Below are 14,010 nucleotides of genomic sequence, written 5' to 3' on the forward strand. Positions count from 1 at the left end.
AAGCTAAGTTGTGTTTTAAGGGAGAAACTTTGAAAAACAAAGTGAAGAAAAGGATTTTATTTTAAAGCACTTGAACAGTTTAGAAACGGCCATTTTACTATTATATAGTTAGTCAGATTAATACAAAATCGGACCAACATTGCAGGGGCATCTGGAGAGGAATCACTTACGAGAAAAGGCTTTGTACAGTTGAAAGTTTAGTGTAAAACAAGTTATCTGTATATCTGCGTGAAGAAATTTAAACCTAATGGTTATATTTCTCAGAACTACTCCAGTTTGCATAGCATTAATAATAAAGAATAAATAAATGGTTTAAAGATAAATCTCTCTACCATTAAGACAGAATAAAATGTAAATAATTAGCCAAGTTAGTAAAATTTAAAAAAAAGAGGCTAACAATAGGTGCAAAAGGTCAGGCTGGTCAGTTTAACATAAAGATTGAAAATACTGGTAAAATTGCTCATTTAACCAGTTTAGCCTAAATGTCAGAATACAAAAGAAATGTCACTTTTCTTATAATACATGATTCATTTACTTGTGTTGATAATGTCTACTGCTTTTGCTTTAATCTTGGAAAAAGCTAAATGTGGATTAGCTAAAAGAAAAACTGATCTATCATAGAAGAGAAACGAGTCTCTTTAAATCAGCCACAGTAGTTGTTTAACATTTATAGCACATCAAGTATGAAGGTTTTAATGCTCATCTTTTTTAGTGCAATAAGCAGAGGGGATGACCAGGGCAGAAAGTTGTTCGTGTGGACATGTCCAGGCAGGCATTGGCCATCGGGTACACTAGTACCATTTCACAAGAAAAAAATAAAGTGCATATCTCTCTTTACACCAGATCAAAGGTCTTGGAAATGAGCCCGGTGTGGAGTTTCCCAGAGGCTTGAAGGAGTGGATTCAGTTCATATCATCAAGGGCAGGAGCTTGAAGTCGACACCTGTCCTATCATATGCAGGCAACGCGTGTTTAACATAGTAGTTACTGCCAGCATGGTCTGCACTGCACTGCGACAGCTGTGTACCGCTGAGTGAAAACAGCTTTCCAGGCTGTGAAAAGGTTAGAAACATAATTGCTCTCTAATATGTGGTGCGGTTGGTGATACATTTCTTTAGAAGTCATTTATTTGTAGTATTGACCTTGAAATAAATTATTCAATTTTATTCAAAGCCTAATCTACCAACTTTAACTTAACTTTAGTATTTTGAAATATAAAACATATTAAGAAATCAAAAAAAATTTTATTTTTCCATTTTTTCCTAATCTGCAAGTTTCTGCAAAAACAGGCAGAGGTTACAAAAGACTAATCGACTCAGCCGAGAGCCGACAAGCTTATGAGGAAAAGCAGAAATAGCATTTTCTCACGATGTTGCAATCTTTTGTAAACATGAAATTGTTGGTTTTTGTGAGGTTAAACAGACTGATTTATAGTATGTCTCTTATTTCTCTGATGGGTTATTCAAGATTTCCTTACAATGCTGATGACATTAAAAGCTGCAATGTGAAGGGAGGAGGGGGGGCATTTTTTTCTTGCTGCCAAGAATCGTTGTTTTTACAAGTGAGAGAGCAGGTTAGGAATGTGTGTGGGTAGTCGCTAAACACAGATCATATTCAGAAATGCCTACTTCCCTTATTTCACTCTTGCTTTTGTCACAGGAAGCAATGATACAACAAAACCGAAGCGCTGACGGTTTATTATAATTTTCACATACTTGGAGCCAGGAAGGCACAGTTTGACATGTACACGCTGAGCACGAGTGAAACTATGGACAAGAGGAACAAACACAGAGCAAAGAGCAGAAGGAAGAATAGTTTCTATTATATTTAAGCAGATTAAATATTAAACAAGTGTATCGGCCACATCAAAACAGCAATTAGACATGTAATTGGTAGCTCGTCATAAAGACTGTAATAAAAAAAAACAAAAAAAACAAAACACACCTTTCATGCTGCCCAGAACTTCAGTAGGAAGTTGGGTCATTTTCCCAAAATTACACGGAAGCAAAAAAAGCAGACCTTACAGAAACAGTCACCAATAATTTCCTCCAATTGTGGTTTTCCAATTTTCCCCAGTTTAAATAAAGAAATTGATAACTGTTTTTTTTTAACTCCATGCTGACTGTAAGAATATTTTTTTTCTCTTACTCCCAAGTCTTAGAATTAATGCTGTCTGCATTTATGGGAAATATGAAGGAATGTTGCTGCCTTGACCAGCAAGGCTTTCAAACAAAGGAGACAGGTTTACTAGGAAGAAAGAAGATTTGATGTGTAAAACTACAAAAGTCTAAAAAAATACATTACACAATGCTAGCAGCGGTTGCAAGTGAGACATTTTGCTTCTTCGTGATATGTGACATGTCGCTTGCATACGACAGTCGTTTACAATCTGATGTCCACATGCAAAACACAAAGCTGGATCCAACAGAGGTGAGAAGTGACCTCTGTCCACCGGACCTCATAGTTCCTCCTCTGTTTTCACCTGCACCAGCCCCTCCTTTGGCTCCGATTGAGAATTCTGGTTCTCGTTTACTAGCATGTTGAACTGTAAGTCGCTATACTGTGCAAAGTCTTGTGAGTATGAGCCAAAAGGAAAGGCGGAGCCGATGTCGGGCACCTGGTCGAAGGCGCTGGGCATTGATGCAACAATGTTTGGGTCAGACAGGATGTTAGAAATTATAGGCAAGTTCAGCAACTGATCCACGGTCATCTCCTCGTCAATGTTTGAGTCCCCGAGATCGCTGTACAACCTTTCCGCCATGGCCTGGGTAGTGTATTGCCTTTCGTCAGATGACATGGTTCTAATGTCTTGGAAGAAAGAGAAGTTGTAGTCTGATGCAGATGCCCCCTCTGCAGAAGAAGAAAGAGGAGGAGGAACTGGTCATGTTACAAAGAAAATACATAATTGTGATGGTTTGTCTTCCATTATCTACGGTTGATTACTTGTAATCATTTTAATTAAATACAATTTTGTGTCCAATTATTTGCACAAAGCGCACTGAATTGATTTATGCATGAAATGTGCTTCACAATTAAGTTTATTTTAATCAGGCAAGTTTATCATTATTGTGCTGTTTTTATATTTGTTTTATTTAAGAATTTTTATTTTTTATGTTAGCTGTAGTTTGACAGGAACATTTTATCTGCAGTGAAGTTAAACAGAAACTAAAGCCTGCAAAAGGAATATTTAATTATATTTTATATTCTCATATTTACTGTTTGCATAAGATAAATATATGCGAGAGGGTGCGTGGTACACAATGAGTGCAAATAAAAGTTTGACTACAGGATGACATACTCAATGTAATTTTTTTTTAAAGATTTGCATGAAATAAACAATGCACTTTAACTTCCCTTTCATATTTTTAACCCTGTTTTAACCCCTTATCTTAGTATGAAATTTAATATGAATTAGATTTTTTTTTCTTTTAAAAAAAAAAAAACTTGATCCTTAACATCAAGAGGCAGAGTTTTTGTTCGTGCATATGTACATGATCAGTTATGTTCCCATAAAAAGCCCTCAAAGCGTAATATCGTATGAACTGTGGCAATTTATGACTTCTTCATTTACATTTCTGTACATTCCACTTTTTACTTTCGGTAAATGTTGTGCTGTCACGTGTTCTGCTCATCATAAAAGGATGAAGAAAAAAAAGGAAGATTTAATTTGTTGGGGTGTATTAAAGATAATATCAAAGCCTGAAGTGAGGACTTGGGAGACCTGTGCATGTTGGTTTGTTAGAGCACAGGTGTGGTTAAAGATAACATTGTTACATGCTAACTTCTCATCAGTGAGCAAACATTTACAGTAAGCTTTTCAGCCATGAGCTGATAGTGTCAGAAGATAAATAAACGTCAGCTGGGGTCTGTATTCTGCCTGATGGATTATCGCCATGACTGAAATCTACAGCCAGGCAGGAATACTGTGGCTTACTGGTGTAGATTTTGTTTTTTTCCTTTTCTTTCTTTTTGCATGTGATAAGATTTGAGTTAAAATGTTGCTAAAAAATAAAACATTTCAGGTTACGTCACGGTGCCTCTACCAAAGTAGCTCTAGTCTGTCCTCTTTCTTTAATGCACTTATTTTCGATGAAAGAATATCTGATCTAAATACACTGGCAAAGAAAAGCATAACCACACCCATAATACAGTCTGGTCTTAATATGTGTCTGTTTATTATCCCTAAAACAACTGAGGCTAAGTGCTACCCCAACGTATTTTGATGAATTTATATGAGATTGACTACAATCAGAAAAGTAAATAGCTTGAATCATTGTGTTACATATGTGTTATAAACTGTAGGTAGCTTGTTATTACTACACAATGAAAGTTGAATGAAACGGTTTTTTCTTGCATTGCAGAACAAAGATAAGCAGTTTATAGTAAATAAAGTTTATAATAGCCTATTTGTTTTATACAACACAATGTTTGCACATCTTTCATACTGAATACATGTTCAGTATCACAAGGGATAATTCTGGCATTGAAAACCAGAAAACAAACATAACCAAAAGATGAAGCCTTACCTGTTGCACAAGGTTTCTCTGAGAAGCTGTTGTCTCTCTTTATTGTCGCTTTCTTCCGCTTCACCTCATACACATCTAAAATTAAATCGTTCAGACACACTTTGATTAACATCCAGCTTTTCCTGTTGAACCTGTTCTCTGTTCAACAATTAACCGACACGTGGTGATAGTTTAGTCAGGACTGACCCCAATTGCGCGGCAGGTAAGTAAAAGTAACCGACTCGCTCTCCATCTGGTCCGAGATGCGGCGTAGGGAGACTTTGACGTCAACCTCCTCCTTGATGTCTTGGTCCTGGTAGGGTGGAGTCTTGAATACGATGGCGATCTGCCGGTGGACATCTGTCTGGGCAAACACCCCGTTCGCCTTCCACGAATCTCGCTTGAAGATGACCTCTATGTCATCTGTGGATATTAAAAAAACAAAACAAAAACTTTATTACTCCATAAAAAGGAAAAAAAAATACTTAGAAGTTATTACCAGTCCATGTCTTTATCCTGAGAGTCTATGAGAAGCGAGAAGTCCACAAAAATCTCAACAGATCGAGTTTATTAACATTATATTATAGTCCTGTATGTCCATATCTGACTTTTTGCAATATCATATGAGCTAGTACGTATCCCTACATACCTACACAATATGTAACATTTTCTTAAACTGAAAAAATGAACTGTTTTTAACATTTCATTCATGTTTTTAACATTTCATTAACAAGGTGGAAATGTATTTTTCTTTTCGAGGTTCAGTATCAGAAACATTTTATTCATAACTCAAACTCTATAACTACTAGATAATTTATGCTCCTTTAATGTTCCATTTTGTCGTACTAGCAGAGATCAGTTATTCATCACATACAAAAAGTGTTATTTTATGGAAAAAGTTTATCTACCTGACTGACAAACAACCCCCCACCACACCACCCCCCACGCCCGTCTTACCAGTCGACAAAGGAAAGTGAAAGAACATCTGTGCTCAGTGGAGTTGTGTACATTTCTGTTATTCTGTTGCTATTGTAGTTGGTGTCCTCTGATGTATGCATTATTAATTAAGGTTGGTTACTTTGTTTTATTTTCATACCATCTATATACTGTTATTTGAACTATTGCCTTTGTTGTTATTAAGATATATTTTATTTCCAGAATATGGTGAGGGTCTGGATAAGCCCTCCCAGGGTTTCTTTCCTCTCCAGCTCTGATATTTCCCCCCCTTTTTTTCCCCCATTATTAATTTCTTCTCCATATAAAATACATGATATTGTTTTACATCAAAGTGCTTCATGCTGCTTTATCCACTTCAAATTGAGTTGATCAAACCCTCACATAATATCGTCCTCTTATAAATAAGTGTGGTTGTAAAGACAGAACTAGTTCTGAGTAAATAATGAATCATTTACCAAAGAGAAATTCAGGATAGCAACTTCTGGGAATAATGTTGACTTAACTGAAACACTCCACTGAAAGCCTTTACTCACCTTTTTGCACCTTGTCGCACAACATGAAGATCTCCACACCGCCCATGCAGGAGCCTCTGTAGCAGTTCAGAGTGCAGATCTTCAGCTCCGATGTGGTTGTAGCCTCTTTAAAAGCCAAACGTGGCAAAGCATGAGAGTCGAGAAGTATATTTATTACACTTGATGCAGGTGGTTATGCTGTCACAGTCAGAAACTCAGCATTTGGCAATGTCTTACTCTTGTCATAAACTGGTTTGGAGACAACTGGGCCAAGGGAGTCTTTCCTGCCGTTTTCCCATTCAAGCTCACACTGAAAACAAAGACGCACCGCATTCATGTCCATGTCTTCGATCCCCTTCGAGTGACCAGCTGATGAACAGAAAGACACAATGTTAGGCCTGGTGTGTGATTTATGGAGTTATTAAAATATCTTGGCGTGTCTGCTTGCGCTCAGCTCACTTTGAAAGGGATCAATATTCTGCCGCCTCCTGTTTTCAAGTGAAACTTCTATTTCTTTCCGTCTCACACACTGGATTCCAAGATTTGCAAAGCTGCAAGTTGAGACAAGATATGAAACAAACAGCTGAACTTTTTTGGAACATTTGAGAAAAGAAAAAAGGAAAAAAGAATTGAGACATAAGATTAATGGGCACCTGTGACATCTGTTGCATTTAGGATTGAATGAGACCACGCAGATTCCCGAACCGGCGGGGCAGTCTTTACCAACAAGGCAGTGGGGGTGAGGCCGATATGGGAGGTCTTTGGTCACCAAGGAGACAGTGACTGTGACCCTCTTTAGATTATCAATAGGACCTTGAATCTGACAGGAAGAACAAGACAGAAAGATAAATGATCAGGAATCGAAACGAGGGCCGTGAACTATGAACAAACTGTTTTGCAACTCGCTGGCAAATCTGAGAACCACAGTGGTGAGGTGTGTTTTACTACACAGAAAGAAGGAAAAAATAACTCTTCAAACTAGTAAAACACATCTAATTAACCAAAGAATTAATAGAAAATGTGCAGCAGAGACTTAAAAAAATATTGTCATGAAGAAGAAATGTAAAGAAGTTTAAAAAAAAAAAAAAAAAAAAAAAAAAACAGCGAAAGATGAGAAAATTTACAGAAAATACTGCTTGAAAATAGTTACAATGATTACTGAGCACAGGGACGGCCAACTCTGGTCCTCACATTTCCCTGCTGCAGCACACCTGACGCATAACTGATGTCAGGCTCTGCACAACTCTGCTAAGTACCCATTGATATGAGTCAGATGTGTGTTGCAGCATGGAAACTACTAACGCATGCAGGACTCCGGCTCTCTTGGCCACCCCTGACTTAGCACAACATATCTAAACCTCTAATCTAGATCAAATTCAGAGAACTGGCTGCTTCTTGATTTCTTATACTGATCCATGATTGATGGCTTTTTTTGTGTCCTTCATGCAACTGATTGCCTGTATATTTCCACACTCCATCTTCTTTTTCCTCTACCAATGCCCTTGTCTGCAGACAATAAATTATCTTCAATTCATTTTTCATCTAAATCACCTGAGGTATCAATCAGTGTAAAGATACCAATATATAAAAAAGCAAACGTGTGTGTGAGTCTATGTGAGGTGAGGGTGAGTGTGAAGATGTTTGTGAGTATACAGAGAGGGGATAAACCTCCTCTGTTTGACCACAATCACACTGGAATTTGTGGGGACTTTCTAATTGATTCTAAACAACCCACACCCTCTCAGCTCCACCCTCCCTGCAAAGGAGTACACACCTAACATAATCAACAGTCACTGAAACCTCCCAAACTGCTTCTGAGAGCTTGTAAACCCCCTTTAAAGTCCAAAATCGAAACCACCCTTCTACCTCTATTGTGGGTTGAGTCTTCTTGGTGTCAGTGCTGGACGCCCCCAGGATGCTGCCAGCCGACCGCCCCTCACACTCATAACGAAATCTCATGCCTCTGTCTTTGGGCTGCTCCACCACCTTTAGCTCTGGCTTGTCTAGAAGCTGTTCCAGTGTCTCGGCGTCACCTTGGCTCTGAGTGTAACAGGGGGTCTTAAAGCTTGGCGAATAGGTGGAGCCTCGAGCGCGACCGGAGGAGGCGGCTACCCGGGATGGATACGCTGATGACATCTCTCCAGAAGGGAACGCAGTCAGCTGTAAAGTGTGGACATTTGAAAGTTGAGAAAACTATACCAACTCAAAGAGAAAACAAGACAACACACATAAAAATGTTTACGCATCCTTCAGGTTAACTTTCCCAGCAGATTCTGAATTACATTGAAAACAGAAATTTGCCATATTGCATCACCAAATAAAACACTTAGAAGTAGCTGATGATATTCATAAACCTGATTTTATGGGAATTATTGAGTATTTTAATTATTTTCTGTATTCTATCCATCTAATTTATACTTTCATCAACTAAAGAATAAAAAGTAATTGCACACAGGCAACTAAATACTTCTACCTTCACATGTTAGTACTTTTCATCCAAAATATGGGTAATTCTTACAAAACAAAATAAACACAAATCAGAGAAAATAAACAGCTACAAACCAGCTTCTTGGGGCAATAAAAGGGAACCAGATGTTACTCAGGTGCTCCATCTGACTACTACAGTCCAAACCTACGCGACAAGCTGATTCACTGCTTGTTTTCTCTACATACATGTGCTTTCTATCACTGCACAGTGAGCTCTTTGACTCCTCCTCGTGCATTTCATGTCTTATTTTTTCCGTTACACCACAGACCACCAAGCTTTTCCGTTCTCACTCATACTTAGTGTTTAATATTCTTCACTTTGCTGCTTTTACTTTCTCTCTGTCTTTCCCCCTAAAACTTTGCTCACAGATCTCGGCACAGTTAAACCTCTGATTGGCCACAATGAGCTGTTAAAGACAATAACCAACACATTAAACACATTAAGTTTTAGTCTGATATGGAGCGCTGATCCAACAACAGATTAATGATCAAACCTGCAGGGAACAGAGGGTTAAAGAAGCTGACTCCTTTGTCACCAGCGTAGCCGTTAATCAGCTTGGGAGCTCAGTAAAGCGACGCCGCAGAGATCTGGGTGATGCCTCTGCATGAGATCATCTTTCACAATCTCCTGTCGAGCCACAGATGTCTCCTGTCAAAGTGCCTGCGAGGGTGTTAGCTTGGGAGTACCTGCTCACCGTAAAACACTAAACCCAAACAAAGGCCTGGCAGGCTGAGCCAGCGAACAAGAAACAGGAAGTCAGCTCAGCCTGACGTTGATCTACCAATAGCAGAGGCGACTTGGGGCGGAAAAATGTGACCTTTCACCTCCGGTGGGTTTGGCTAGTAAACAGAAAAGACAGCAGACTGAAAGCAGGAGTCAGGTTACATTTCTTCGAAGGCGTCCTCCTGCTCAGCCTCCTCCTGCAGAGAAGCACGCTGGGATTCTGAACCTATCTGCAAGCTGTATTTTTATTTTTATTTTTATTTTTTTTACACGCACACACACACTTCAGCACCAACAACAGTACAGATCATTAACTGATAGAGGGTTAAACATGTTTCCGAATGCACTTCATTGTTACCTGTCTGTGCAGGCTGCAACATCACTGCTGTCTTATCAGATTACACCACTGATCTCCCTGATGCCAGTAAACCACGTGCTTTCTGCTAACAGTCTGACCTCCTGTGTTGCCCAACAGCTGCTCCGTGAAACAACAATACATGCAACCATCTGCAGACTGCACACTGCAGTTTATTCCAGCAGCTTTTATCCTTAAAAGCATAACAAGTAAAACCACTGTGTCAGAAAAGCTGCCAGTCACACAAGAGGAATCATCTTAAAGGCTTCTTTGATTCTTATACAAAATATCCTTCAACAGCAGTTTGATGGCAATAAGAGCACTTCATAATACATACTTTAAATCCCTATAATGTCAAAAATTGATATGAGACACAGTATTAACCTCTAATTGTGTCCTTTTACATATTTAATAAGCGATATTAATGCATTTATTCAGGAATTATTTATGTATTAGTGTTTGTCTGGCTTAGATACAGAGAAGCTGGGAAAAGTCAGGTGTTGCAGCTTTGAAGAGCAATATTTTCTTTTCAACATTTCCTAGTTCCCAATATTACCTGCATCAATATTTCCTTTAATAAAAGAGGTGATGTCTGCATCTATGATTTATCTTTCATCATTCACAGGGTGTCTGGAAGCACTTGTTTCATTAGCAGCTCAAATATATAAGATATCCATGAAAATCTGCTGGTTTATTACTGATCACTTTACAGTTTCTTGTCTTCTTTTAGTTTAACGTCCTGCAAATTTTCCCTTGCATTATAAGAGAATAACTACTGTACTATAAATATTAAACAAGCTATAACTAGATAAAAATAAACAATAGCTACTAGAGAAAGTTAGTTTAGTGACATTTTATAACTAAAGTCATTGCTTACAATAAACAAAAACAACACAGAAGACCTGCTAAAAAGTTACATTTAGATTATAATACTCTTGAAACTCCAGTTTTAAACAAGCTGAAATCAATATTTTAAATTATATTTATATTTTATTTTAAAAACAAATGTAACTTTTGCTTCTAATTTATTTATTTATTTATTATGACTTGTGTTTTATTTTAATCTTATTCTGTTATCTTATTTATTTTTTACTACTTCATTTATTTATTTTTACTAATCATTGAATTTTGAAACCAGACAAGGTTAATCCAACACAAAGCTCAATGCTTCCACTGATACAACACCACCAGATCTTACTGACCGTAGGTGCAGAGCCTCTTGGCACCAGTAAAGGCGATGAGGAGTTCTGCTGGATAGCCATGTGGTTCTGGGTGCAGGAGCTCTGTGTCAAAAGGTCTGGAGGCGGAGGTGGTGGTCCAGGGAGGGGTGGTACCTGCTGCTCACTGCATCCTCCTTTGATTATGTTTTCAATTAGGTCTATAGTTGAATAAATAAGTAAACAACAAAGAAAAAGAGAGTGAACTATAAATCCTGGTGGCTCTGAGCTGTTACAAAAATGTGTATGCATATTTCTGTAGGTTTCAGCCTAAAAGTGATGTTTTACATACACAAACACACAGAATACAATGATATGCAAATCCTTTTTAACTTCTGTCCCATTGAATATACTAGAAAAACAAGATATTTAATATTTATGCTGATCAGTTTAATAGTGTTTTTGCAAATATTCACTTATTTTGTATTTGATGACTGCAAGCTGTTCTGGAAAAAGCTCATCAAGAAAAAAAACAAACAAAAAAGTTGTGCTGATACACTGCACTGTGTACATGTGGTTGCTAAGGGTTGCTTGATATCCATATGTATTCAGTGTGTTAGATTATGTTTAATAGCTAATAAAGACACAATCTAACACTGTAGCCAAACCTTTTACTCTAATCATAAAATACTACATTAAAATAAGACAACATATTCCTGTGTGTAGTTCATACTGAAGCATGTGACTAATGATCTGAATTTTTGTTTACACATCAAATACTCAAGACAGGTTACCCTCATGAGTGAATACTACCTTCATGTAGTGTACACACACTTGTGGTCTGTCACGTCTGACACTTGTAAGAAATTGGTTTCCTTCAGCGATGGTTTAAGAATGTAAAAACACCAGGTGTAAATATGCACAATGCACATTTCAGCATTCATTCCCAACAGGTTTGTAGTTAAACTATGTTTTATTAAACCAAACAACCTTTTTTGCACTAATGTGAATATTTGTTCATGTTTACAAAAAAAAACTACCTGCTTTTCTCCAGGTGTTTAAACTGCAGATGGCACACATGATGCAATCTTAATAAGGAAATTTGGATCATTTCAGAGAATTTTCATTTTCAGAGAATGTTGTTTTTTTTAAAATGACTATTAATTGTAGAAATAGTGTCAGATTTACTGCATTTAATAGATAAATGTGTTATTTCACCTTTTAAATATGTCCTTCCTTCCACTTCAAAGCTCCCTTACTAATGTGCTAAAATAAGGAAGCTCACTTTGTTTACTACCGCTGCTTGAGGTCAGCTCAGGGTAGAAACACTGCAGTAAAGCCTTACTAATATCTCACCTTTGTTCATCTCTATAAGAAACGAAAGAAAACCAGACTCACCTAAATCTTCTTGATGGTCAGAAAAGAAGTTGAAAGGACTGGACAGGCCTGTTCCGATCCCCGGGTTGGGTGTTGCCTCCTCTGCTATGAGAAATCACACGTCTGAGTATGATGTGAGCTCACTCACACAAACAAAAGAAAAGAAAAGAAAAAAAAAAACATAAAAAGAGTTTAAAACACACCAGAGGTACCATTAAACATGTCCATGTCTTTCATGGCACGTTAAATGCGCGTCACCACCTAAACTTCGCGTCTTTGGACGATGAACTGGAGGAATTCAGGGATATTTTCTCCCCTTTCGATCAGATGTGGCGGCTATACCTCAGGACACTCGTCTGTCAGACCAGCTCTGAACGTGTGTAGCCGCAGATGAGTATTTAACCGATTTGAAGCCATGTGTAGACTGAAGGCTGCGACGCGGATAGCCTCGGTTTTGTGTTAGCGGCGGCTCTGATTGGCTGCTTCGCGGCGCGGAAATCCCCCGAGCGTCACGTCACCTCTCAGACGGGAACCCCCCCTGGGACGACAGCCGCCGAGAAGCTGCAGGTTTGAAATAAAACGGAGGCCATGCTCATTTACATATTTGACAACCTTACCCCAAAAGAGTAAAAGAGATGTTGAGTAATCTGAGCGCACGTGACGGTGATTTTTGTTGGTTGCCTTTCTGCACCACACATGCAAAACTATTTGCAAATGAGCCTCCGACTTATAAACATAAATTTCTCAGCTTAACAGGTTAAGTCAAGCTGTCCCCAGCTATAGATGTTCACTTCAAATGTATCCTGGTTGCATCAGCCCTTCTGTTTCCTCAAATCGAAATGAGTGGGGGATTTTTTTTTTAATTAGTCGATAACTTTAGAGATGATTTTTGTTTTCTTTTTGGATAACCCATTTGTTGGATCAAGGGCCGAATGAAAGGAGAAAAGGAATATTTAGGGGTTCTTTGACCCCAGATTTGGTGATATTGTGAAGTTACCAGGCGCAGCAGCGACATCTGGTGGCGACAGAGAGGAAATCCCGTTTAGAGGAAATGAAAAGCAAAAGTGGAGGCGTTTAGAGGAAGCAGTGACTCAGCAGCTGCAAGCATCCACAATCAAAAGCAGGGATGTTACCGATATCAGGGTTTTGAGAAGTAGTTGGGAAAACTTTAGATGGGAAGTCGCAGTTTGAGCTGAAATTTGCAACTGAAAATATTACACTGCTTTCCAACAGTGGAAATTATTTATAGAGAAAAAATATTTGGTTCAACAAGTGAAACATTTGTTAAGAGTAAAAAAAAATAAATAAATAAAATAAAAAATAAAAAAGTGACCTGCATAATTTCAGTTTTGTTCGTATCAAAAGCCGAGATGTTAAGAAATCTGTGACAGGTTACACCGTCCGGTCACTTCATACGGAAGGCTGCAAGTCATGTTCAACACTTTATCTGCAGTAAACCTACAAGAATTAAACCTGCTTTTAAAAACATTGCTTTTCCATCGTTCATGCACACACACACATTATTTTGATCCTGGATTCACTGCCATCATTAGTCTGCCTGCCTGTCTGCCTAACCCTGCAGTACTCATTCATTAATTTTCTGACCCGCTTAATCCAGTACTGTACTACTGTGGGATGTTAAAAATAATTTCCACCATCATAGCTCTGAATATCACAGTGAGTGTAAAATTACTGACAGAGGACATAAAGGCTCAGAGACCAGCTGACTGGAATAATTTACCAGAAGAGTACCTTGAAAACTGTAAATGGTACAATTTAGAGGCACTAACAGCTATTTTTTTCAAATGAATTTGAATGGCAAATACAAAGTATTCTAACTTTAATTTCTAAACTTGCACAAAACTATACACTAACTGCACCCCTCGAGCTGATTTTTTTTTCCTTTAACATTTCAATTAAATGGTTTATAAAGTGAC

The 14,010-nt window shown here is 38.0% G+C and overlaps 1 protein-coding gene across 1 annotated transcript; it reads right to left on the reverse strand.

Annotated features, from left to right (window-relative positions):
• Positions 1 to 1,729: 1,729 nt before the first annotated feature.
• relb (v-rel avian reticuloendotheliosis viral oncogene homolog B) lies at positions 1,730 to 7,980 on the reverse strand. The gene is made up of 8 exons (XM_079246279.1): positions 7,840 to 7,980; positions 6,627 to 6,793; positions 6,433 to 6,524; positions 6,211 to 6,342; positions 5,995 to 6,099; positions 4,712 to 4,927; positions 4,526 to 4,600; positions 1,730 to 2,849 (listed from the first exon to the last, which is right to left on the reverse strand). Exons 1-8 carry the CDS (start codon positions 7,930 to 7,932, stop codon positions 2,458 to 2,460), a joined length of 1,272 nt encoding a protein of 423 aa, XP_079102405.1. The 5' UTR covers positions 7,933 to 7,980; the 3' UTR covers positions 1,730 to 2,457.
• Positions 7,981 to 14,010: the final 6,030 nt, after the last annotated feature.

The sequence above is a fragment of the Telmatherina bonti genome (genome assembly GCF_933228915.1).
Source record: "Telmatherina bonti genome assembly, chromosome: 9".
Classification (NCBI taxonomy): Eukaryota; Metazoa; Chordata; class Actinopteri; order Atheriniformes; family Telmatherinidae; genus Telmatherina; species Telmatherina bonti.

Excerpts from the sequence above, each read along its gene's own strand:
- relb (XM_079246279.1), bottom strand. The coding sequence starts at position 7,932 with ATGAGATTTCGTTATGAGTGTGAGGGGCGGTCGGCTGGCAGCATCCTG. Across the intron at positions 4,601-4,711 it reads TTACCTGCCGCGCAATTGGG|ATGTGTATGAGGTGAAGCGG; the intron begins GTCAGTCCTGAC and ends ATTTAATTTTAG. Across the intron at positions 2,850-4,525 it reads AGAGAAACCTTGTGCAACAG|AGGGGGCATCTGCATCAGAC; the intron begins GTAAGGCTTCAT and ends CTTCTTCTGCAG.